This window comes from Zalophus californianus, chromosome 5, assembly GCF_009762305.2.
Source record: "Zalophus californianus isolate mZalCal1 chromosome 5, mZalCal1.pri.v2, whole genome shotgun sequence".
NCBI lineage: Eukaryota > Metazoa > Chordata > Mammalia > Carnivora > Otariidae > Zalophus > Zalophus californianus.
In genome coordinates this window covers 49369354-49396860 of record NC_045599.1, presented here as the reverse complement: position 1 = coordinate 49396860, position 27507 = coordinate 49369354, and the positions used below count along the sequence as shown (strand labels likewise).

At 36.3% G+C, this 27507-nt stretch overlaps 2 protein-coding genes across 2 annotated transcripts in view; both read left to right on the top strand.

The window, feature by feature from the left end:
- Nucleotides 1–27507, top strand: part of ADAMTS6 (ADAM metallopeptidase with thrombospondin type 1 motif 6) — a 295386-nt gene that overhangs the window by 67030 nt on the left and 200849 nt on the right. The gene's annotated exons all lie outside the window — the stretch shown is intronic.
- On the top strand, nt 12981–13208 carry LOC113929619 (probable protein BRICK1). Its single transcript, XM_035727781.1, has one exon. The coding sequence runs from the start codon at nt 12981–12983 to the stop codon at nt 13206–13208; it is 228 nt and encodes a 75-aa protein (XP_035583674.1).

The window sequence follows — 27507 nt, the reverse complement described above, 5'->3', positions numbered from 1 at the left end:
TGCCAAAGTGAAGATGACAGGTTTCTCTGAGTTCAGCATGTCTGTACTACTTGGTGCTGACTTTTATCATTTTTCTCTATTCAAACTGCTAGAAACCTTTATTTTATACAGCTTTATGATCTCATTTGGCCTTGACTTGGCACAAAAACATATTTTATGTAAGTATTCTTCTGTTGGTTTCCCATTAGGCTATGACAATTAAAGTGGTACTATTTGGGGACAATATGATCCAGAACACGAATGCCAAAGTAGGCACTGACACTATGCGGTACTAGTTTGTTTAAAGATGTTTATTCGCTTTATTTTTTTTTAAAGATTTTATTTATTTATTTGAGAGAGAGAGAATGAGAGATAGAGAGCACGAGAGGGAAGAGGGTCAGAGGGAGAAGGAGACTCCCCGCCGAACAGGGAGCCCGATGTGGGACTCGATCCCGGGACTCCAGGATCATGACCTGGGCCGAAGGCAGTCACTTAACCAACTGAGCCACCCAGGCGCCCATGTTTACTCGCTTTATATGTTTATTTTTTTTTTTTACCATACTTATGATCCTCTTTTTAAAAAACGATTGTCATAAAAGTGACAATCTGAAACTAAAAAAAGTTATCAGTAAACCCTTGACCAGGAGCGAGTTTGTGGACTCCTAAGATGAGAGACACTACATTATGAGATTTAATCCTTATAACAGCGTTAGTAGATTGATATTTTTTTTACCATCTTACAGATAAGGAGGTTGAAGTTCAGAGAAATTAAATAAATTGCCACCAATCACACAGTAAGAAAGTGGATTGAGGTGAACTTTCAGTTGCAGCGGGTTACAGATGGATGCTAGTCAAAGAAGCGATAAGGGTTGTGTTGCATGTAACAGTCTTATACTTGTACAGATTCTATCATATATTTTTTTCTTTGTTCTCATACCTTAGCTGAGACAGGAGAATGCTATGTTATTTAAGTTCACTGTTGTTCCAATTCACTGAATAGTCTTCTGTATATAGTATCATATGGTAATCTACACTTTTTTTTGTTTTGTTTTTGTTTGTTCGGTTGGTTATTGACTAGAAGATTAACCAACAGACCTCACTGTAGAAACTTCCAGGGTAGTCCATGAATATAATCTATATGAGGTGTACATCAAATCAGTTGTTGATGCTCTCCTCCTTCACCACCTTCTGAGACCGTAAATGTCACCACTATAAAACTGCTGATGATTCTCTGCTTGGAGAGTAGGAAACTTATTCATGCAGTCCAGTGCCCTGTTCCATCATTCCAGCATCAGGTTGGCTTGACCTAACCATAAATCTGAAGTTTGCAGTGATCATTTTGTTAACCTGTCAGACGTTTTAAACCCTTGATTTAAAATTTTCAAATACATACAAAAATAGAGTAGATGTACTCATTACCAACTTTAACAAGAAACCTTTTGAAAAAGAAAAAAAGTAGGATATTTTCTATTTCAGGCACAATGTAATAATATATGTGTTGAAATTCAATCAGAAGAAAAACACCTAAAGATGCTGAGAAACCATTGGTGTAATTCTTTTCAGAGCACTCATGACACTGGTAGAATCATAGCTTAATTAGTAAATTACAGAGCTTGTATCTTTAAAATGTTCAAATATTAGGCTGGAGAAGTTCTAATAAAATGAACTAAAATCTGGTTGCCATAAACAGCTTCTCTTTCCTCTGGCCATAGAGTTCATCACTACCCTATAATTCTTTGTCTTTCCTCCACGTTCAGCCCAAACAAGTAATGGTAAATCGTAATGACCATATTGAACCTTACATTTGAGCAGCTTATACGCTGAGATATTTCACATACTACATTATTCCTTTTGGTAATTTTAAAGTTTCTACAACCACTTCTTCTCAGGTGTTACAAAATTGGCTGTATTTGCCCCATTCATTGTAAAACGCTCAGTAATCTGATACAATATTATGACATAGCAAGTAGCAAGAACAAGCATCCTTGTGTCCTGGTACTTTTAAAATTGATTATGAATCAGAATTAGTTTTGAGAAACTTTTGATATTCATAAAGAAAGGATGACTCTTAACATATAAATAATAATATAAAATATAGTAAAAAGGTAAACAACAGTAAATGTAATAATAAAATGATAATAAGAGTTAATTTTTGACTTGATAATGCTATAAACCAGTTCTCTGCTAGGGACTTTTATACATACTGACTCATTTAAATTTAATGGCATTTTTTAGTATACTGTAGTATACTGTTATTATCCTCACTGTTGAGAAAACTGAGGCATGGGGAGACTTACCCAAAGTTATCCAAGCAGAAGATGGCAGAGCTGAGATTCAAGCTTAGGTCATTCTGACTTCAGCTTGAAGTCACTGCTGTTCCCAGTACTTATATGACACTGGGTCTGCATTCATAAATAATATATCCATGCAATCTATACTCCTCGAGCTTGAATTCTAAGAAGGAAAGAGAAGACCAGCGATAAACAAGTAAATAAATATAAATTAACTAATTGTCATGCATTCTGTACAGGAAAGAACAAGATACAATGAAAGAGAACAATCAGGGCCATACTTAAGTGGTACAGAGAGGCTTCTCTAAGGAATGACATTGACGCAGACACTTGAATGATGAGAAGTTATTTGCGAAGGGCAAAGGGGAAGAATTATTCAGACCTAGCAATAGGCGTGCCCTGAGGCAGGAGGGACACTGGTAGTTCTGAAGTGAGGTGACACCAGTGTGGGGAGGAATTATAAAGGTATGAAATGAGGTTAGAGATGAATCAAGGATTAAGGCCCTTCTCTTAGAAGGGTGCAGTGCTTGAACAAGGAACCCAGTATTTTAATTTTGTACTGGATCCTGCAAATTGTGTAGCGAGTTCTAATTGTGAGTTATAGAAAGGAAACTTGATGTTATTATAAGTATAATGGGATGTCTTCAATGTGTGTATGCAAGGATGCAACCTGATGGCTCAAATCAATACACAGAAATTAAAATTCAGTGTAATAGTCATGACCCAAAATATAAATGTCCAGTTTCAAATGAGTACAGAGTTCAACTTGTTCAGGAGAGTATGTGGCTCAAACCAGATATCCCATAGGAGCAATATTAAGACTTTTTTATATGGCCAAGACAGGTAACAACTAAAAGTTTCCCATAAGCATTTTTTAGAAGTCTTAATCAGTGGAGCCAAAGCTTCTTCTTGAGAAAAACCTTAACTCTGCCTGCAGAACTCCTGGCTTACAATCTAGGTGAAAGTATTGTTATGGCTCTATATAGTATTAGAAAATCCAAGAGTATGGATTTTCCCTTCAGGTAGAAACGTGGAGTATCTGTGCTCCTGGATCTTTCCAAAGACTCTAACCTTAAATGGTCTGTGTACCAAAAGATAGAAAGTCTAGCTGACATAAGTGATTTGTAAGGGATAAAGCCTAAGAGAGCTGCTACTTATCTACTCTTCTTGGTATATGGAAGTGTGTTTTTAGGAGTGTGATATATTACCATATCTGAATCATGTTAGTCTGATTCATTGTAGACATTCAATAAATGTCATTTGATTTGAAAATAACCTTAGCTCCTCCCAGAACAGCCTTCATTTAGTGAGCCTTTATTCTGCATCTATAAAATTATCAAAGGTATCATCTGTTACCCGAATGAAGTTTCCTATAATAATTTTTTGAAAAAACTTTTCATGATGAGGAATTTCTGGTAGAAAAAAATTATATCTTTCAAATGATTCATATAATTTCTTTTATCAGCAACAAAAATGATAGAATCCTTTATAACCATTTTGCTTTGACTACTTGGAAGTTTACAAATTTAGTCTTTAATACAATAATATTTGCCTTTCTAAACCTAATAGGGCTAGCTTATTTGCTTCTTTTTTTATTTGACCATTTAGAAATTTATGAAAAATGTTCCATCTCACTAGCAGTAAAGGGAATGCAAAAATAAAAAAATTTTTGCCCATCAAATTAACAAAATTTCAGAAGTATTGGGTCATATTTCCAATACATATTAAATGGTACTATAAAGTGATCATTATTAGATCTATATATGTTGATATGGAATAATTGGCAGGATATATAGCTATAAAACAAAACAGAACACCAAGGTGCAGAACTTGTATAGTGTGGTCAGTTGTGTACTGGTAAAACAACTCTCTGATGAATAAAAAAAGCTCTGATTCATAGCATTTTTAGATTTCCGTGGTGTAAATACTCCTGCAATGGCTTATTTCAAGCTACCAACATGAAGTCACTGAGCATGGAGTTGGGAAGAGATGTATATTATTGGTTCTCTTGAACCACTGTGAGCTGGCGTCCAGCACACTTCTGAATAGCATAGTACATATATTAGGAATTCAAAAAAGTGAATGTAAAAAATCCTCATGATCTTAAGTGAAAAGACACGTGTTGTATGTATTATATATTTATTGCACACATGTAATAATTATATATAAGTATGTATATAAACAGACTTACAGATAAATGCACTTGTGTGTGATCCCATTTTTATTTTAAAGATACATACATGTAATTGTATGTGTATGGGGAGTAGTTTGAGGGAGAGAGAAGGAGGCAGGGAGAGGGCACTACTATTCATCTGGTTGGGAAATGAAAGTTTTATTCCACAAGAATTTAGAAAAGAAATAAAACTGGTTTGTTTTTAGGTAAGCATAGTACAATATATGCATATAGCTAACCTGCTGTAGACTACATAGTTAGGACAAAATTTCACACAATTTAGATAGCAAAGAGGAGAAAAGAACAGTAATTTCTCTAATCACCTAGAGATGGTCTCTGTATATCTCATGAGAGCCCTGAGCTGATTCTGATAGTACGTGTTTACATATCTAGAGGTTATCTGGCCTGCAACCATGCATATGTTTCACTGTTGTAAAAGTAGGGATAAAGATGGGGTGCAGTCCCTAGAGATTTATCTGTATCCCAAAGGTTAGAATAAGGATTTAGACTCACTGTGTTTTCAAGGAAATACTCTACTGAATGGGGAGGAGAATATAGTCACTTTGCCCTTTACAAGTGGAGAAAATAATTTTTATTTACCCTTATACAGGTTGAAATGAGGACTAAAAGGGATATCTATAGTGATTATTTGGTGAATTGGTTTTATTTTTTAATTATTGCCTGTATTTTCTAAATATTCCTAATGAACATGTATATTTTATAATCGGGGAAAAATGTTATTAAGAAACAGATATTGAGGACTTGATTTTACAGTAAGATCAAGTCACTATATTCTTTTGATTTTTTTAGTTTCATTTTTTAATTTAAATTCCAGTTAACATGCAGTGTAATATTAGTTTCAGGTGTAGAATTTAGTGATTCATCACTTACATACAACACCCAGTGCTCATCACAAGTGCCCACCTTAATACCCATCACCTGTTTAACCCAACCTCTCACCCACCTCCCTCCAGCAACCCTCAGTTTGTTCTCTGTAGTTAAGAGTCTGTTTTATGTTTTGCCTCTCTCTTCCCCCAACCATGTTCATTTGTTTTGTTTCTTAAATTCCACATATGAGTGAAATCATTTGTCTTTCTCTGACTGAGTTATTTCACTTAGTGTAATACTCTCTAGCTCCATACATGTTATTGCAAATGGCAAGATTCCATTCTGTTTTATGGATGAGTAATATATTCCAGTGTGTGTGTGTTGTGTGTGTGTGTGTGTGTGTGTGTGTGTGTGTGTGTGTGTGTGTGTACCACATCTTCTTTATCCATTCTTCAGTCGATGGACATTTGGGCTCTTTCTATAATTTGGCTGTTGTCGATAATGCTGCCATAAATATCGGGGTGCATATATCCCTTTGAATCAGTATTTTTGTATCCTTTGGCTAAATACCTACTAGTGCAATTTTTGGATCATAGGGTAGTTCTATTTTTGACTTTTTGAGGAAACTCCATGCCATTTTCCAGAGTGGCTGTACCAGTTTGCATTCCCACCAACAGTGCGAGAGGGTTCCCCTTTCTCTGCATCCTTGCCAACATATGTTGTTTCCTGTGTTAATTTTAGCCATTTTGACAGGTGTGAGGTGATATCTCATTGTACTTTTGATTTGTATTTCCCCGACGATGAGTGATGTTGAACATCTTTTCATGTGTCTATTAGCCATCTGGATGTCTTTTTTGGAAAAGTGTCTATTCATGTCTTCTGCCCATTTCTTAACTGGCTTATTTGTTTTTTGGGTGTTGAGTTTGATTAGTTCTTTGTAGATTTTGGATACTAGCCCTTTATCTGATATGTCATTTGCAAATATCTTCTCCCATTCTGAATGTTGCCTTTTAGTTTTGTTGATTGTTTCCTTCGCTGTGCAGAAGCTTTTTATTTTATTCTTTTGAGATTCCTTTTTAAAATCTCTGGTTGTTTTACTGTTAATCATTATATTTACAAGTTCATCACTATGTACTTTTTTCCTGTTCTGGAGAATAAATAAAGCAGGAAAATAACCTTGTTTTCAAAGAGCTCATAATATATTAAGAGAGGTGAGCTTAACTTATATGGAATAGCAGTGAATGTTAGAAGCAGATGGTATATAACCAAGGACTACAGTGTATAGTATGGTGCTCTGATAGTTAAGAGGAAAAAGAAATCAGAGTATTCATAATTTTAAGAAAGGTTGTTTGGGAGTTTAGGATTTGCTTTGAAGTTTGCTTTTTAAGTAAGTGAAAAATCCCCTCAGATGAGTGTAATGTCATAAGCCTGGGTAAGGGGTGAGAATGAACCTGGACTTTTTTAAGAGGATTCACATACTGGGGAGAAGGAAAGAAAATTGTAAATATAGAATGGGCTGCTTAAATGGGGAGACCTTAGAAGTAGGGAGGCCAATTCAGAAACAGTTGGAACAAATCAGACTCGAGGGACTAAATTTAATTAGTGCCATCCTGAAAGAAAGATGATGATGATTCTGAATATAAGGAAAAGGTAGAGAAGAATGAGTTAAAGATTGCCCTAGAGGTCTAGAAGTATAATGATATTGCAGAAGAATTTGTAGGAGAAATGAATGCATTTTATATTTGATACAATAATTCTACATCTAATTTGAAATGTCTGTTTGTCAGATGCTGTATGGGCTGAATTGAATCCCCCAGAGAAGTCCTAATCCCTAGCACCTCTGAGTGTGACCATATTTGGAAATGGTGGCATTGCAAATGTAGTTGAGGTCATACTGGAGTAATGTAGGCCCTTAATCCAATATGACTGGTGTCATTATAAGAGAAGAAGACGCTGAGACAGGGACACACAGAGAGAAGGTGTCCATGTGATGATGGAATCTGATATTGGAGTGATGCTTGTACAAGCCAAGTACCCCCAAGGATTGCTAGCAAATAACAGGCCGGAAAAGGCAGGGAAGGATTCTCCTCTATAGGTTTCGTAGGAAGCATGGCCCTGCGAACACCTTAATTTCAAAGTTCTACCCTCCAGAAATGGGAGGCAATAAATTTCTGTTGTGTTAAGCCACCAAGTTTGTGGTACTTTGTTATGGCAGCCACAGGAAGCTAATAAAGATGCTCATACGGTTCTTTGATTTTTCTTTTTTTTTTTAAGATTTTATTTTTGAGAGGGAGCACAAGCGAGGAAGAGCGGCAGAAGGAGAGAGAAGCAGACTCCCTGCTGAGCGGGGAGACCGATGCGGGACTCAATCCCAGGGCCCTGGGGTCATGACCTGAGTCGAAGGCAGTCACTTAACCGACTGGGCCACCCAGGCGCCCTGATTTTTCTTTTTAACCATCCCCTTCCCTCAACTTTCTTCTTTGGAAAAATTTGTAAATACAAAATGTGAATCAGTATTTGCAGTCAAAGGTGGAGAGAGTAGTTCGTTGAATTTTTTTCATATCTGTGTATTTATTAGTGTTTTTTATTTTCTATCATCATCATTCTAAAATGGTATTTTCGTACAGGGCAAATAATCTCATTAGATTATGCAGTGTTAGCTCATTGGAGTGTGTGCTCTGCATATACTTTGGGGAATAGTTAAAGATAGTGATATATCTTTTCAGCTTATCTGGCAATCTAAAATTCTGTTGCCTACCTTTTCAAGAATATCAGATGTCAGAATGAAGTGGCAACTCAGCCTTGTGGATTAGGAAGAATACTGGGATCACAAAGTAAGCAAAGCAAGCATGGATCACAGAGCACATGCTCAAATGCCTTGAGGACCTGCTATAATAAAATGAAATTTTAAAAAGGGGGGAGAGTAGTAAATGTTTGTCCCTGTCACTTTCTCCATAGAGGTCCTGTGTAAGAACTTGTATTAATTCTTTTGTTTCCAAGGACAAATTCAGTATTTTAATTATTGAAATGACATCAAGGCCGTAACTCATTTTAGACGCTGTTCTTTTTCTCCTTAATCTGCTTTTCCGGCTTGGTTTCTGATATATTTATATATGTAAGTTTTTTGTGGGGAAATACTTCCTCTTTTTTTATTTTTAATTTTATTTATTTTTTTGGCCTTATAAGTTTGGGGGATCAATTAGACTACCAAATACTTGACATAATCTGGAAAGTAAAACTATCTTAAGTGCATGTGAACATATGATTTTTGGCACTCGTACTGCCCAAGCCACAACTTTTTATTCTTTTTAAGTGAAATATAGACTTTGAGGCTCACTGACCTTTGAATACAAGTTCCTTTTCCCAGAAGAGTATACACTGTCCATTTGGTTCCCATGAAAAACTCTCCCTTGAACATATTGGTAAAGAGCAGTCCTCATTTCCCTAAAAAGTTAGTTCTTTTATCAACTGAGTGACTACACTTTTGCTGGTTCAGTTGATTTCTAGAATTGCTATCTTGTGGCAGAATTAATCATAGCAAAAGAAAATGTGCCAGTGTGGACAATTTTAGGCCAAAAAAGAGCCAGAGAGCTCAAATTTGTGTAGCTTGTTAATAATATACCTAATTTATAGTACTTAAGATCCTTATTCAATTACTAATTTGACTAAAATGCCCAAAGATTTTAATATTTACTGTTAATAAGATGTCATAAGGCTATTTAAGTGGATGCTTAAAATTTTTGATGTATTAGTTGTTTTCTATAAAATCTCAGTTGGCTGTAATCCCAGTTCACATTTGCCTTATTCAGATTCTAGTGTTTATTTTTTAAAAAATGAAGCAAAAAAGTGATTAATAGCTTATCTGTTTAAGAACATAAGGAAGAATTTGCTTAGAAAAAACGTTTTTCTTTCTGGATTTCTGTACTTCATAGATTGAACCATAGGAAATTATCATTTGTGTGGGTTAAAGAGACAATTTCCTATGGTTCAACTTACTACTTAGTTTAGAATAATAGAGTCCTCTATGTAAGACTATAACATACGGGCTATAAAATAACAGTTTATCCCATTTATACATTTTTTGGCATAATTAGAATGGGTTTTCAGATTTGAAAGGTAGCTTTTTTTTTTTTCAAAGATTTTATTTTTAAGTAATCTCTATACCCATGTGGGGCTGGAACTCAGAAACCCTACCTAGATCAAGAGTTGCATGTTCCACTGATTGAGCCAAACAGTTCCCTGAAAGGTAGCATATTTTTAAAAAATTTCTTAAATTAATTAATTCTTTTAATTTAATTTTTTTTTCAAGATCTTACTTATTTACTGAGAGTGAGAGTGAGCACAAACAGGGAGAGGGGCAGAGGGAGAGGAAGAAGCAGACTCCCACCAAGCAGGGAGCCCAACGACGGCAGGGTTCCATCCCAGGACCCCAGGATCATGACCTGAGCAGAAGGCAGACGCTTAACTGACTGAGCCAGCCAGGTGCTCCTAATTTTTTTTTTTATTTTTAACTAGGTTTGGTGTGGAGCCCAACATGGGGCTCAATCTCATGACCATGAGATCACGACCTGAGCTGAAACCAAGATTGGGATGCTTAACTGACTGCCCACCCAGGTGTCCCAAGGTAGCTTATTTTTAAATCCAGTGCTTTCATTATCTTATAGTTTAAGGTCAATTCAGATTATGAAATGACTCTACCATAGCTGATGACAGTAGTATTCTGTATGTATAGAAGTCACCTTGGGGTGCCTGGCTAGCTCAGTCTGAGGAACATGCAACTGTTGATCTTAGGGTCATGAGATCAAGCCCCACACTGGGTGTAGAGATTATGTAAATAAACAAACTTAAACAGAAAGGGTCACCTCTTACTCCTTAAGCAGATATTTGTTTAGTTATGAGAAACAAAGCAAAGATAGAAAATCAAAGTGTTATTAGCCTCATTATGAAATAAATCAACATTCTGGAAATATGATATTAAATTAAATTAACTTTATTTGAACAGACACAAAACTGCTTTCTAGGGGGGGGACTCTGGCTTTTCCTATAAGAACTTGTGCAGTTTGGGGCACTTGGGTGGCTCAGTCGGTTAAGCGTCTGCCTTTGGCTCAGTCATGATCCCAGGGTCCTGGGATTGAACTTCTCCCTCTCCCTCTGCCCCTCCCACTGCTTGTGCTCTCTCTCAAGTGTTCTCTCTCTCTCTCAAGTAAATAAAATAAAAAATTACACAACCTTGCTAAACTCTGTTACTTAAAAAAAAGAACTTCTGCAGTTTATCACTGCATAAGTGGGTGGTTTTTCGACTACATCAGGCTTGAATTTTCATATCAAAACATCGACTTTTCCTAGTATTTATAACATAGATTTTTGTTTTGTCTGCAACACGGGACACCTGCACAAATGATATTTCTTAGCAATGCCTCTCTTGGAGTTTTAGAAAGGGTTATCTGAAAGGATATGTTAACCATTCATCCTTCTAGGATAGCCTTTATCTTATATCTAATTAGATTAGGGTCCCTGGAGACCAGGTGAACCTGGCTGTACCAATTTTACAGCAGTGTGGGGCATTAGGCATATGGGAGGAAAAAAGGGGTGCTTGGAAGGGGCACCTAGCTCCCTCCTCTGGAGGCACAAGGTGGCTGAGGGGGTATTGGAGGCTTGGTGAATGGCTTTCTTGCTGGCCACTTGCAGAGTGAGTAGAACCCCAGGGTCTGGAAAAGGGGTAGGCCCTCACCCCTGTATCCTTGGGGTCCCTGCTGCCTTTCCTGGCCAGGCTGGGGTGTGGGCACAAATGTCGCTCTCTTCCTGCCTCCTTTCTACTGCCCTCTGGGGGTGTGGATTCAGGATTTGTTCCTAGTGTCCAAGACTTTGCTAAGAAACTTACAGAGGCTCTTGCTTATCTACAAATCTTGATAGAACATTTAAAGCTTTTTGATGACAAATTTCAAAACTGCAAAGATGAACAGAGAAAGAATATTGAAACTCTCAAAGAAACAACAAATAGTATGGTAGAATCAATTAAACACTGCATTGTGTTGCTGCAGATTGCTAAAAGTACTATTAATTTTGTACATGCAATATATCAGTCTAGTCCCTTGGAACCTGTCATCAACACAATGCCTACCCAGAACCTGCTCAGTTGTGTAAGTCAGAGCCACGCCTGTCTTCTCTACCAGTTGGACCTGTATTAGCTATATTGGGACGTCATCAGACTACAACACCAAATGGTACAGGCAGTGGGCACTTACCACCTAGTAGCAGTTTGACTTATCCAAGCCATGTCAACTTGTCTCCAAAGTAATACAGCTTTCAAAGACCCAGTTTATAGCTGTGTGTTTCCTTTCATTTTATTCCTAGCTCAATTTCCTTTCCTCCCTCCAACGTCTTCTTCCTTCTTTTCATATATTATTATACTACGAGTTGGTGAAAACGATTCAGTCCCTGGCCTCTCTTAACACAGTCTAATGCAGGGAGACATGCAAAGAAAACGTTATTCCAAGTCTCTATGTAAAAACTTGATGATAAATTCTGTACATAATTTAACATTAGAAGAAGTTTGTTTCTATTAGCATACAGACATGCTTACTGCTACTAAATAATAAGTATAGTGGAAAACTAAAAATAAATAACTTCTTTACTGGTTTAGGTCATTATTTTTCTTATGTAACAAGAAGTTTAGAGGTAGCCAGCCCAAGGGCAGGTATAGTGGCTTCTGTATTTCCACTGTGCTATACTTAGCATGGTGCTCTCATTCCTCTTTCTTGTTGCGTCAGACCCAATATGGCTGCTTCATTTGCAGGCATTACATTTACTTTCCAGGCAGGAAGAAGAATAAAAGACCTCATTTTTGTTGGGCTTCCTCCTGCTCCCTACAAAAAAGGGAAGTTTGCATGAGGAACTTCTTGCTGTGTCTCATTGTCTAGAATTGTATTACATGCCTCAGAGTATTTTAGTTTTCTAATCACTATAGTAGAGGAAGGCAAGTGTAAGAAGCATTGAAATGGGTATTCATTGACACTGAAACAATAAATGATAAATCATTCAAGACTAATAAATTCTAGGCCAATTGCCTTGACCCTTGCATTCCAAAACCAGTTGTGTTTTGAATAACATCAGGATCCAAAAGAAATCCAGGGGAAGGTATTTGCAAATGACATTTCTGATAAAGGGTTAGTATCCAAAATCTACAAAGAACTTATCAAACTCAACACCCAAAAAAACAAATAATCCAGTTAAGAAATGGGCAGCAGACATGAATGGACACTTTTCAAAAAAAGACATCCGTATGGCTAACAGACACATGAAAAGATGCTCATCATCAAGGAAACAAAAATCAAAATTACAATGAGATACCTGTCAAAATGGCTAAAATTAACAACACAGGAAACAACATATATTGGCAAGGATGCAGAGAAAGGGGAACCCTCTTGCACTGTTAGTGGGAATGCCAACTGGGGCAGCCACTCTGTAGAACAGTATGGAGGTTCCTCAAAATAGAACTACCCTATGATCCAAAAATTGCACTAGTAGGTATTTACCCAAAGGATACAAAAATACACATTCTTAGGGGTACATACACCCTGATGTTTATAGCAGCGTTATCAATAATAGCCAAACTATGGAGAGAGGCCAAATGTACATCGACTGATGAATGGTTAAAGAAGATATAGTATATATAGGCCTGTGCAGTGGCTCCTCATCAGGTGGCAGCCATGGCGGGTCAAGAGGATCCAGTGCAGCAGGAGAGTCACCAGGACTGGGTGAACCGGGAATACATTGAAGTCATCACCAGCAGCATCAAGAAAATCGCAGACTTTCTCAACTCGTTTCATATATCTTGTCATTCAAGACTTGCAACACTAAACGAGAAACTGACAGCCCTCAAACGGAGAATAGAGTACATTGAAGCACGGGTGACAAAAGGTGAGACCCTCACCTAGAACTATACCATGCTGCTGCTGGGAAGTTGCTTTACAGAATATAGGCCAATGCGGGAAAGGCCCCAGCAGCCTCAGCTCCTTCCTCTCTCCTTAAGGAGCAACAGGACTTATTCTTGTTTTTCTTTTTTCCAAAAGTGTGGCCTTTGGGCTCTGCCATGTACATCGGTGTGTGATGTGGCATGTGGGAAGACGTCCAGGGGAGCTCTTGGAACCAACATTAGGCATTTTATGCTTTAAGTAACATTTTGTAGAACTGTTTGTCAGTGTATTTGAGGCTCTCCAAGCCAAACGCCTGGGACTCTTTGTCAAGGTCCTCCCCACCTCTCTCTCTCTCTCTCTGACTTTCCTTACAGCTCCTGTTGCCTCTGCATTGATTCTATAAACAGTCTTTGTCTCCTTTCCACCTTTGGTGGGGGGTGGGAGGCAGTCCTGGCTGAGACACTTATGCCCTGGCAAGGTGGCCACCAGAAAATGTTGTTCCTAACCCACCAGTTTCTTGTCCTTTTGGGGAGGTCAAGGCCAGGCCCCCATTTGGCTTGAAGGGACATTTTCAGAATTTTCTTTTTGTCACTTGGGGTGTCTTTGCCTCTCATATTTCCCGAAGAAATTCAACTAAAAATATATAGTATATATATACAATTGAATATTACTCAGCCATCAAAAAAAATGAAATCTTGCCATCTGCAATGACATGGATGGAGCTAGAGTGTATTATGCTAAGTGAAATAAGTCAATCAGAGAAGGACAAATACCATATGATCTCACTCATATGTGGAATTTGAGAAAGGAAACAGATGAACATATGGGAAGGCGGAAAGGAAGAAAAGGAGAGAGGGAAACAAGTCATAGGAGACTCTAAATGATAGAGAACAAACAGGGTTGGTGGAGGAAGGTGGGTAGGGGATGGGCTAGGTGGGTGATGGGTGTTAAGGAGGGTACTTGTGATGAGCGCTGGGTGTTGTATGGAAGTGATGAGTCCCTGAATTCTACTCCAGAAACAACCAATGTTGCAGCGTATGTTAACTACCAAAATTTAAAATAAAAAAAAAGAAAAAAGTTTATGTAAGAAAATAAGAAGAAAGTACAGATCAAACAGAAAAACAAAAGAAATCCAGTTATTGGTGAAATGATAGGGTAAATAAGCAAATGGAGTTTCTCTTTTTAAACATAGACAAATTGATTTCTGATAACCATATTTTCTATACAAAATGTGAAGTTAGAAGAAGGAAGCAAAGCAGACATACTAGGACCAACTCTAAAAAGTTAATGACTTTAAGTCTTTATTAAATATTTCCTTTCTGGGCACCTGGGTGGCTCAGCTGGGTGAGCATCTGACTCTTGGTTTCCACTGAGGTCATGATCTCAATGTCATTAGATTGAGCCCCATGTCGGGCTCTGAGCTCAGAGAGGAGTCTGTTTGAGAGTCTCTCTCCCTCTCCCTGTGCACCTCCCACTCGTGTGCACACACACTCTCTCTGCTGCTGAGATAAATAAATAAATCTTAAAAAAAATTTTCCTTTCAAAATAGCCCTCTAAACATCCTGAATTTCATGACCTTAATGAAGGTAGGTGTTCATCCTTTGGTTGTTTTTTAAAAAATTTTTAAATATTTACTTAAATTTTTAAGATTTATTTATTGAGAGAAAGAGAGAGCATGCAAGCTGGGGGACCAGCAGAGGGAGAGAAAGAATCTCCAGCAGACTCCGCCTTAGCTAGGAGCCCTCCTTGGGGCTTGATCTCATGACCCTGAGACCATGACCTGAACAGAAACCGAGAGTGGACACTCAATGAACTGAGCCACCCAGCCTCAGTTTTTTTAAAATGGAAATTCTAAATTTCTATTAGAATTAGAAAGAGAATTTTGTGCAGTAGCATATGATACGGTATGATCGTAAATAGAATTTCACGTGACTGGTTATATATTGAGTCTTGCTTGATTTAAATATGTAATCTTGTTTGATTTATCTACAATAGTTGCAGGTTGGTAGGTTGGTGCCCCAGGAAGCAGGATTAATATGAAGGATGTTTGCTAATGAGAACTTGTGGAATTTATACCTATGGTGGGAGGGAACGAATCAGGATTGGGCCAAAGGAGAAATAGGGCTTTGCAGCAGTCCCAACAATCGCCTCAGCCAATCCCACGGGAAGGCTATTCAAGCTGTTCCCATTTATGGTAAGGAGGCTAGATCTTTGTAGTCCTTCATTCACCAGTCATTTGACGTCAGCTGCCCCCCGGAGGGGGTATGATCTGGGACAAACTGATCCCTTCAACAGAGTAATTCCCAGAGAGGACTGACAGCAGTTGGGGAATAAATTTTTCAGACCTTCAGTTCACTGTTGTGACTGTGAGAAAAATCAGATTTAACTTATAAACTTTAGTATTACCTTATAGTTTTTAGAAATATTACCTACCATAAGTGCAATATCTACTGATAAATGTTCTCATTTAAGGATCTGGAGTTGGACTGTTAAAGGTGACTTAATTCCAATTCAAGATAAAGTGTTATTATCTGTCACCATATAACATTATTACAGTATTATTATTTTTATTTCCAATGCTGTACTTTTCATTCCTGTGATCTATTTATCTTATAACTGGACATCTGCCCCTCTTAATTTCCTCCATCTCTTTCACCTCTCCTCGCAATCCTTTCTCCTCTGGCAGCCCCCAGTTTGTTCTATTTCTGAGCCCATCTCTCTTTGCTTTTGCTGTTGTTCATTTGTTCTTTAGATTCCACACATAAGTGAGTCATGTGGTATTTATCATTCTGTGTCTAACTTATTTCAGTTCATATAATACCCTGTCGGTCCATCCATGTTGTTGAAAATGGCAAGGTCCTATTCCTTTTTTATGACTAATACTCCACTGTATATATATATACCATATCTTCTTTATCCATTCATCTATCGATGGCTCCCACATCATGGCTATTGTAAATAATGTTGCAAAAAACAGAGGGGGTGTGTGTACCTTTTTAATTGGTGTTTTTGTTTTGAGTAAATACCCAGTCGTGGAATTACTGGATCATACGACGTGTCTATTTTTAATTTCTTGAGGAACCTCAGTACTGTTTTTCACAATCATTGCACCAATTTACATTCCTACCAGAGGTTCGTGAGGTCTTCTGTGGTTCCATACAACCTAGTGTTATTTATTCTGGTTCTGTGAAAAATACCACTGGTATTTTGATAGGAATTACATTGAGCTTGTAGATGGCTGTGGGTAGTATGGACATTTTAATGATATTAATTATTTCAACCTATGAGCATGATGTATCTTTCCATTTGTTTCCGTTTCTTCAGTTTCTTTCATCATTGTCTTATTAAGGTTTTCAGAGTACAGGTCTTTCACCTCCTTGGTTAAATTTATTCCTAGGTGTTCTATTCTTTTTAGTGCAGTTGTAAATGGGATTATTTTCTTAATTTCTCTTTCTGCTACTTCATTATTACTATGTAGAAAAGCACCCAATTTCTGTGTATTTTTTATCCTGCAACTTTACTGAATTCATTTATTCGTACTAATGTCTCACTTCCATGATTATCTTTGTAATATTTTGAAGGACTCTGGTGTCACATATCATTCTCCATTCCCTTGTCTTGGTTCATATATTAACTGGCCTCTAATTAATTAGTTAATTCATTAATCTCTATACCCAACGTGGGGCTTGAACTCATGACCCCAAGATGGAGAATTACATGTTCCTCTGACTGAGCCAGGCAGGTGCTCCGTTAATTGGCCTATATTAAAAGAGTCTCCTCACCCCCACTTCTTTTTCTTGGAATGGAAGCTTAGAAAGAAGAGAATCTGTCTTGGTTGTTTTCCATGCCTTTTGGATAGACTTCTATAATTTATTTTCTTTCATTTTTTCCCCCTCAAAGTTATCAGAAGCAACAGTACTTATAGAATAGAGCAGCTCTACTACTGGACATGGTAGCAGATCAGGGGGTGGGAGGTATCCTCTGGAACTTGTATTGACTGCAAGAACAGCATTTAGTTGTACTGAATTTAGACTTTACTGATTTAACACTTAGAATAACCTGCATTTTAAATCTATGACCAATTTGTGAGAATATGGGATCATTAAGAGGATAGGTTTAGGAGCATGGATTTTGATGGAAGTAGACTATAATGGACATACTAGTTATATAAGAGTCTCACACATCCTATACAGCATAGAGTCTCACACATCTTATATAGCAGAGTTATAGTTTTCAGAGTGTAAGTCCACAAGGCCAAGAAAATCAGTGGTGGTTGAAGCATTTTACTCAGCTGCCTGAGGTGTTATGACTAAATTCTTGGTTCATATACGCTTGGTTTGGATCATTGGTAGATTTGGTAGAATTTTTATATTAAGTATTTTCTTCTCTCTTTCACTTTTTCTCCTTCCTTTTTGACTATTTTAAGACATAATCAGAATGAAAGGATAGAGATGTTACTTATATAAGGCCTGCCAAGCATTTTACCATTACCATTAGTAAGTTAATTGATGTAGGGTTCTTAGAATAATAATTCTCACTTCTACCTTTATGTAATACTAAATGTTTTGCATCCCTTTGTCTCTTAGGAGATTGCATTTACCAGGTTAGCTGTATTTTTTTCAGGTTTGTTTTAGAAGTAAGTTCATCTGAGATCTGATAAAATGATTGGGTTTAAACCTGGAACAAATGGATTTTTGTTTTTTAAGTTTAGTTGATCACTTTGTGCCTATGGCATTAAAAGTGATGTTTTGGGTTTTATTTGATGACTATAAAATTCAAAAACAGAACCAGAAATCTGCTAACAATTGATTATATAGGAATGCTCATTCCCTGAAACTATAAATGTATAATATGAAATCTCTAAACTGCTAAAAAGTCTGTACCTAAGTGAAACAATTAGCAGGCAAAGACACTGTTGTGTATTATAATCTAACAACCTTTATTTTACGTTGTAGAAAGAAATTACATCACATGCTTCTCTAGTTCATATATGAGCTAATTTTTTAAAAGATTTTATTTATTTCTTTGAGAGAGAGCACGAGCACAAGCGGGGAGGAGGGGCAGGGGGAGAGGGAGAAGCAGACCCCTCACTGAGCAGGGAGCCTGATGTGGGGCTCCATCTCAGGATCCCAGTATCATGACCTGAGCTGAAGCCAGACGCTTAGCCGACTGAGCCACCCAGGCGCCCCTGAGCAAATTTTATTTAAAAAAAAAAACCCATCTGAAAAAAGACACCCTAAATATGGTCCTTTAAACAAATGAACCCTTAGAAATTCTGTTCCAAATAATTTAACATTGCTGTGTTCAGTTAATATTGAGAAGACGTTTCCATTAAAGATTTATGTATTTGCAAAATAATGTTTACATACTGGGTTTCAGCTTATAGAGCACTTTGGCATATTTTCTGGTAATTATCATAATAATTCTATGAAATGGTTGAGACAATTATATTATTGTCCCTAACCTATAGACGAGTGATCTGAGGCATATAAGTAACAAATGGTAGATCTTCTCACTCCTGTGAGTGGTCTTTCTACTACATAGAGTATTTATCATGAGTGATCAGTTTTTTGATTTCAGTAGAAGTTAAGTAGAATTTTTCTCTGTCTCTGCCTTGAGCAAGCAAAATCCCTTTTTGAAAGGCAGGAATAGGTGTAGGTTAGATATAAGAGTGCAGATCTTTATCAGGCTGGCAAGAACTATAAATTGGTAAGGTGATCTGATCTGGGCAGCATATCTACAATAAGTAGACTATATCATTAAATAAGTCCAGGTTTCATAAGCAGAACTTAACAAGAAAGCAAGAAAGCTTTACTGATGATGGCAATACCAGGGCTAAATTTCAGAACTCCGGGGAGCATACCCTCATTGTATTCTCTATGAATGTTATCCTCTGGAGTTGTGCAATATGGTGGTACTTTATGATATATTAAGAATACTAAAAGAGAGCAGTTATTCAGTGAAGAATCTCTGAAGACTGAGGCCTTTTATTCTGGCTAACTGTGATAATCAGTAAGTCATTTTCCCAGACAGAATCTTTTGGTCTTAAAAGGCTGAGGTCAACTCTCACAGCTGCAGTTTCTCCAGGGAAAAATTGTCCTTATACTTAGCCAAAAGGCTTTCACATCAATATTTGAAGAGAGAGAACCATATCCTACAGTCAAATGAAGGATATCTGTGCCCCTTAACAAACACAGAGAGGTTGGCTTCTTAGATGGTGGACTGTGTTTGGCAAGATGACAGGAGTTCAGAACACCAGACTCCTTATCATATCTTTATGTGATTTTTGCACTTCAGTTTTTCTAAATTCAAAATAGACTGTAAAGGTAGCTTGCAGTTGGCTCTGAAAATTTCCAGTTATGGCTTAGATCAAGTTGAAATATCCTGGGATGATTTTTAAATGATTCATAGGTACAAGCTTTTCACAATGTTAACATTTCTATTTGACACAGAAAATCATTCTTTTTGAAGTTGATGATTTATTTTGATTTGAAATTACAAATCCCAAAGATAATTTTCTTACCATGAACATTGTATTGTTTGGCAGGTGGCTTTCCCTAAAGATTACTTAAAAGTCTCTTATCCTTAATTGAATATGTTACAGCATAGAAGTCCACTAAGAAATGCTTCCAAAAATTATTTGCGTTTTGTGGATTATGTTTAACCCCCTTTTAGATTTGATGAAAGAAGTCAATAATATTAAAATAAGCTCAAATGCATTTTCAAGATGTTGAAACACTCATTGCCAAAAAGAGGAATAAGTATTGGTCTGAAGTGAAATAAGAATAAACTTTGCATTTTTATACCTGAAAGTATCATTTTTGGGGGAAAAGATAAGGATTTTAAATATTCATATTAATGGTAAAATTTTCTTTTACTTTGCTAATGCTAACTTTAAAATTTGCCAGAATAGCATTATTTGCAGTCTAGGCATAAGGGATATGTAATTTTCCAAGCATGAAAGAGTTTGTTATGATGAGCACTGAGTAATATGTAGAATTATTGAATCACTATGTTATACACTTGAAACTAATATAACACTGTATACTAACTATACTGGAATTAAAATTTAAAAATTGAAAAAAAGAGTTTGGAGCTCTTATTACAACCAGTTGGCCATAGATTAAACCATTTTAGTATTTTGTATTGACTTAAATATAGAAAAATAGTCATACCAGCATTTGAAGCAGTTTATGTTTATATTAGTAACTTATTATAGTATTCTCTATTTTTCTCCAAAAAGATGGAGAATTAGGTATTTCATTTACATGAGAATTATAATATTTTTATCCATGGTTTAGTATGCATTCGCAGAGCTAGACTACAATTAGTACTTAATATGAAAATTTCTTTGAATATAATTTAATATATGATGAATCAGAAATTCTGGCAGCCTCTGGCATTGACTTGGGTACGTCGGTACGTCTTTATGAAATCCAGATTATACAATACCATGAAAAGATGCTGGTTGTTTTAATTTTACCTTTTGAGTTTTGGATAAACGGGTTTATTATGTATTCCTTCTACATTCTTTGATGCCAAATTTACAGCAAAAAATTATTTTTATTCAGTGATATTTAAAAGCTTCCATTTTAGAAAACTTCTCTACTGAAATAGGATAGCTTTATTTGGTTTTAAAATCACATTCATAAGTGACTTCTCTCCTGGAGTGAAAATTGTAGACTGAGTTCTATTTGTCTCTCCCCCTACCGAAGGCAAAAATCTCTTCTGAAGTCAATAAAAGGTTACCAAGAGAGAAGAGAAACTGTGATTGGAAGAAGTGAGCCTAGTAATTCCTGCTGTTATGGCAACTGTCATCTGAAACAGAGGGAGTACTCTTCAAGCTCTATTTTTCATCATTGAATTAATATAATAAGTATTTATAGAAATGATTTTGAGCTATGTTTACTTTTCTAGATTTATAATTTGGTTTTTAAGGAAACAGTCTCAGAATAGTACTTAGCCTTGGATAATTTTTTTTGGATGACAGATAATATTTATTGATAGAATTTTCTCTGGGTTAAAAAAAACAATAAAATTAAGTTATTTTATTAATTTTGATTGGTTAATTTATTAAGTTCATTAAGTACTTTTCTGTTCATTTGGAATATTTCATCTGGCTCTCCTGGCAATGCTGTGAAGTTGAGAGCCAGTGTGGGAAAATTATGGCACAGTGTGATGACTTGCTAAAGAGATTATAATTAGTTACTGGTGGCAGCAGAACTAGAACTCAGACGTCCTGACAGGCTAACTTCATGTTCTCCTCAGCCAACCACAGTCCCCTGTTGATCACTATGCAGCCTAAGTTTTAACGTTAGAAAAATGAACTCTTCCAAAAACCTACCAGAATGGTTCCTTCAGGTACACTAGCATTCCTTCGTACAAAGCAGTTTTTTGTTTGAGTGATAAATACAAAATTACCATGGTAAAATAATTTTTACTCAAAAAGATAGAGAATGGAAATAAGGTGATGCATTGGGTTAAGGCACCAATTTCTAGCCCAACTAACTTAGATCTTTATCCTGGCATGAATTTGGTGGCACCTCCTAGTCCCTCATGGACTTTTTTCCACATCAGACAAAACCACTGAATGGTTTTGTGCAGTCTGGCAGGATTGTTAGTTGCAGTGGTGTAGAAACGGAAACAATTTGGGAGTTGTAGGTTGAAACTGAGGTGCCTGGTTCTATGAAGTGGTATTGGTACTGAACTTTGAGTACCAAATTTATGTATATATTTAAAACAATTTTTTTAAGGTGGATGGTAGTAGCTATTTGAGTGTCTTTGGAATACTGAGACATTCAGCATAATTGTACATCTTATAAAGAGGAATTTTGGGGTAGAATGGGTTGTAAATTCACTGCAAATTTAGAATCCAAACAAAACTCATTTCATGTTTGTATAAACTATTTTAAGCCATCTTGTTCTTACTAAATTTTTTTTTTCTCTAGCCTGTAGTCTTTGTTTTGAAGGCCAGCTTCCCCTCTTTCATTAAGAGGTTTATATTCATGGGCCAACTGAATTACTTCTAGATGGTCCCAAAAGAGGTTGATGCCACTCTGTTTGGTTGAATACATTATAATCTTTATCTGCAAATCATCACTGAGGATCCACAGAATTCACTAAGTTCTTAGAAGAGCTTACATGGTAGAGAGAAGATATGATGACACGTAGCAGAAGCTCACTTTAAAGGGGCATTAGATCAGCAAAAGTAAACAATTAAAAAATATAAAATGTCTTATGAAAGAGATATATCATTAATGGTGTATTTTTAGCAACTTTTATATATGAAATAAGTAAATTTGGAATTGTTTCAAGGTCATATTCTCTTCCCACTCTGAACTCTAATAACATTCGCTATCTTTCTTAGGTCTCTGGGTTAAAGGACTAGATCACAGTGCTTTGTAATGATAAACTCTCGGTGTGTGTGAATAAAATAAGGAAACTGCTTCTGAGTTACAAATGTATTGCCTTAAAATCTGCAATTTCATTAACTTTTTTACAAAGTCATCTTGTCTAATTTCTGCTCAAGTAATTGTGACACATGGATTAGTTTTATACATAGTTTTGAATTCAGTAAATTCTATTAATTATGCTTTTTTATTTAACACTCTCCTCTTCTACCTTCACCCCTACCACACTCCATAGCAAACTCTATGCCAAACCTAGTTAGTGAATCCTAATCTGCATTAGAGGCTATTTCATTAATAATCTTAGTACTCCTGGAGAGTATGTGATATCTTCATTTAAAATATAAAGCTAGGGGCGCCTGGGTGGCTCAGTCCATTAAGCGTCTGCCTTCGGCTCAGGTCATGATCTCAGTCAGGGTCCTGGGATCAAGCCCCACGAGCCCCATGTTGGGCTCCCTGCTGAACAGGCGGTCTGCCTCTCCCTCTCCTTCTGCCTCTCCCCACTGCTTTTGCACACTCTCCCTCTCTCTCTCTCTCTCTCAAATGAATAAATATAATCTTTAAAAAAAAATAGGAGCGCCTGGGCGGCTCAGTCGGTTAAGCCTCTGCCTTCAGCTCAGGTCATGATCTCAAGGTCCTGGGACTGAGCCCCTGTCTGGCTCCCGGCTCAGCATGGGAGTCTGCTTCTTCTTCTCCCTCTGCCCCTCCCCCTCTCATTCTCTTTGTCTCAAATAAGTCAATAAAATCATTAAACAAAAATAAAATAAAATATGAAGCTAAATTCATATTTAGGGGCACCATATTAGGGGCATCTGGCTGGCTCAGCCAGTAGAGCATGTGACTCTTGATCTCGGGTTTGTGAGTTCAAGCCCCATGTTGGGTGTAGAGCTTACTTAAAAAAGTATAAAGCTAAATAAAAGTGAGTTGAGACATGGAAGGAGAGGAGATATAGAAAGCTGAGCACCTTCAATGTTCATTCTCCAAAGCACACAATTTTAACATACCCTAAAACTTCAGGGAGCAGCTGCATCAATATTTGGTTGGAACTTAAAATCCTTAATAAATTCCAACTTCCCAGCAAGATAGAGGTTGAGCAAGTGATAAATGTTATTATGGTGTCATTGGCTTGAATTAATTTGAAGAGAGGATCCTTGGAAGTGATAAAAATGCATATAAATAAAAGATATTAAATGCTAAACAAGAAAAGTGCAAAATATTGTCCCTAGGACAAGAACTGAAAAGCATGGGTCTTTAGGGCTAACCAGCTGCTCTCTGGGTCTGGGAGGTGGGGTCCTATTGTTTGGTTGTTCCTTTCATATTGCATGCCTTCCATTCTTATGGAATATGCTTTTGAAATAAACAAGAGGGAAAGAATAGCAGTCCTCATTTGACATAATTGTAGAGAGGTTCAATGACACGTCACAACCAAGAACAGAATGCAGTTCTCCTATTGGCTGAGATCAGTGTTCTTTTGAGGATAGCTAGTTAGCAAGACGTCAACAGAAATGTTTTATTTTCAAGATAGAATATTTGCAACAGAGGGGGGATGGGAAATGTTTGCAACAGAATGTTTTAGTGGATTATTATTAACAATGTCTGTGTCTTGCTCTCTATTTGTGTGTCTGTCTTGTGATTCCTTGTATTTTTCTGGCGGTGAAGCTTGCAAAATAATTATCATTTTAATGAGTTGGATGTATGAAATAAATGGACAAAATCTTGAAATAATTTTTTAAAGTGTATGTGCTGCTGAAGCAAGCACAAAATCATGTGAACTTTTACTCATTTAAATCTAAGCTAAAAATATGTCTATTAAAGGTAGGAGCCATGGTACTAAGAAAAAAACTCCTAACGTGAATGGTTTCTTAGCCTCACTTTATTATGATGTGTGTGTTTGTGTTTGAGCTAGGAGCTAGGAATGGACACATGAAATTAGGAGGTGAAGGAAGCACTTTGTAAAATAAACAGAATTAAAATATATAATCCAAGTTTATGACAGCATCTCATACCTGAAGAGTGTGTATTATTAGTTTTATTATACATGTTCCTAGTCCCATTATAATACTGATACAAACTCCAAAAATTTAATTAAAATGAAACTGATCATGTTAATGAAATTAAAACAGCATCTTGGCCATGCTTTAGAGAAGGTGTTTGAATTCCCTTGTTTACTCTTTCTTTGTCTTACTCTTTCTCATCAGCAGAGTAAATATAATTCTATTTGTCCAAGGTGGCTTTGTGTCTTATCTCTTAAGTGGTCACTATTTTAAAATCTAAGTGGGTAAGTGCCATGACAAGCTAAGGTGGATTTAGGGAAGGTATTTGATTTGAGTGGGAAAGGCTATTTTTACTTTAGTCAATTTTTTTTTCTTGGTTCAATAGTGCCAAATGTTGGTGTCACAGTTCAAATTCCCTTTTGCCATTATGATTCCTTGGTGAGAGTAGAATCGTGTCCTGTGTACCATAGGAACCGAGTAAGTTGATAGTGGAAGTTGAACTCCTGGGTGAAGACAAACTTTTTAACTATTTTGTTATTTTGAGGGTCATTCTGAATTTGACAGCCTTGCTCTTTGTGTCTAAAAAAAAGCCTCTACCTTGGATTACTGCCTTGTCTTTGTACAGTTTTAACATATCACTGTCATCATGTTTTGGTTTTTTTTTTAAGATTTTATTTATTTATTTGACAGAGACAGCGAGAGAGGGAACACAAGCAGGGGTGAGTGGGAGAGGGAGAAGCAGGCTCCCTGCTCAGCAGGGAGCCTGATGCGTTGAGGGGCTCAATCCTGGAACTCCGGGGTCATGACCTGAGCCCAAGGCAGACGCTTAACGAGATTAACGACTGAGCCACCCAGGCGCCCCTGTCATCTTGTCTTTTAACTATTCATGCAGTGATTCATTTTCATAGTATATTCATATTGATGCTTACATCATTGTGATGATTTTGTGACAGAACATCCTCACATTACCTTACTACAAACCTTTGTATTACGGTAAGTCCACAAGAGGGGCCATCAGGATTTTTGCTCAAAAAATTTTTTTTAGTCTTTGAAATAATGTAAGTGGCAAGGAAGAATATGAATAAATTAGGAGAAATACTAGATTTGGCCAACAAGCAGCAAGAGCACTTTGGGGATTTCTAATTTGATTTATAACTAGTGCTCAGGAAACAAAAAAAATGGTGTTTTTTTGGAAGAATGATGGAGGATTTTGTAAATTGGCAGATGGAGAAAAATTACCAGCCAAATAGGCCTTCATACTTGCCACAAAATCTTTCCTGACACTTCATTTATCTTAACTACATTGGGGCTAGTGAGTTTTTAGGTTGGCAACCTCCAAGGAAACCTTGTTGAAGATTTAGAATAAATTGCAAAGTAGTTCCCAGTTTGCTATTAGCTACATTATAATGCTACAAAAATCATCTTTCAGTGTCTATTTTGTGAACTAAATTAAGTGAGAATCTATAAGAATAGGATATTATTACTTACTTTATAATATTTAGTAAAAGAGTTATTGTCATTTCTAAATTATGCAATTTACTGATGTAAAATTCGGAATTTGTGATTAAGTTATAATAAAGAGATGAAAGAAAAAGAAGTTACTAGTATTATCAAACATAATTGCAAAAAACTAATTTCCATTAACCACTGAATGAGACTAACTTAATCAATTAGTTTACACTTATTTATTCCTATTAAAAGCAACACTAATTAAAATACCAGTAACATTTATTAAGCACTTACTGTGCTAATATGCACAGTATATATGCAATACCCAAGTTTATCCACAAAGCAATTAGGAGCTATAGTTATTATTATTTTTTCCCATTGTATAGATGAGAAAACATGTTATACAAGTAGATGTACATATAAAAATATGAAGGAATATATAGTTAATAATTGATGTGCAGGTGAAGCTCAAAAAGAGAGATCAACTGAAGAATCAGCAGAAAATAATTCCTGGATAAGGTGAATCTTGGATATGTCTTATGTGTATAGGAAGATGATAGAATAGATAAGGGGAAAGAAAATTAGAACGTGTATGGAAGAAGCCATGAACATTGCATTTGAGACCAGTCCAAAAAGAACAATGAGTTTGTATACCTTAGTCATAAGTGGCATACAGTTTCTTAATTGTCTCACAAATAGGGGTAAAATGTTTTCATCAAAGTTTAGAATCCTTAAATAGTTCCTAGTATATTGCACATACTCAAAAGAATTTTGGTAGAATGCCTAACATGCATAAGAAATCTTAAACAATTTGTAAGTGTATTAGTTGAATAAAATTAAATATTTAGTAGCTTAATTTTTTCTATTAGATGTTTCACAAAGAGTAAATTAACATTATTTAGATACTTATTACTTTTAGAATTTAATAATCTATTGGGAGGAAAGGTTTACATACTCTTTGATAGAGTAGTTTGTTTTTTTGGTACACATTTGTGCTATAGTATCAATATTCACTAAAATTCACACTACCCAAATTTGTCGTAGGGACAGTAATTCCCTTCTATTTTCCAAAGAAATAGAAACCTTGTGTGTCTTATTCATTGCTTTATTCACAGAACCCAGTACAGTGCTTAGCACAGGGGAGGTTCTCATTAATTATCTGTTGAATAAATGAATGAATACACAAATATGAAGAATTTGTAACATCACAGTTTTTAATCTGAGGATATTTAAGCATTTTCCAATTGTGAATCATTGGAAATCATTGGAATATCACAGTCATTTTTATTTAGGAATTACAGAATAGTGAGAGTTCATGTTTACCCAATGCTCTATAGTGATTCAGTGCTGGAGACAAGAATCTTCAAATTTTCTGCCTTTCAAGAGTAAACGTTTTCTGTGTGTCATTTTTAACAAATGATAAATCACTGTTTTTCAAAATGGGTGAGTTTAAAATCTCACCCTGTGTCC

Excerpts from the sequence above, each read along its gene's own strand:
- LOC113929619 (XM_035727781.1), top strand. The coding sequence starts at position 12,981 with ATGGCGGGTCAAGAGGATCCAGTGCAGCAGGAGAGTCACCAGGACTGG.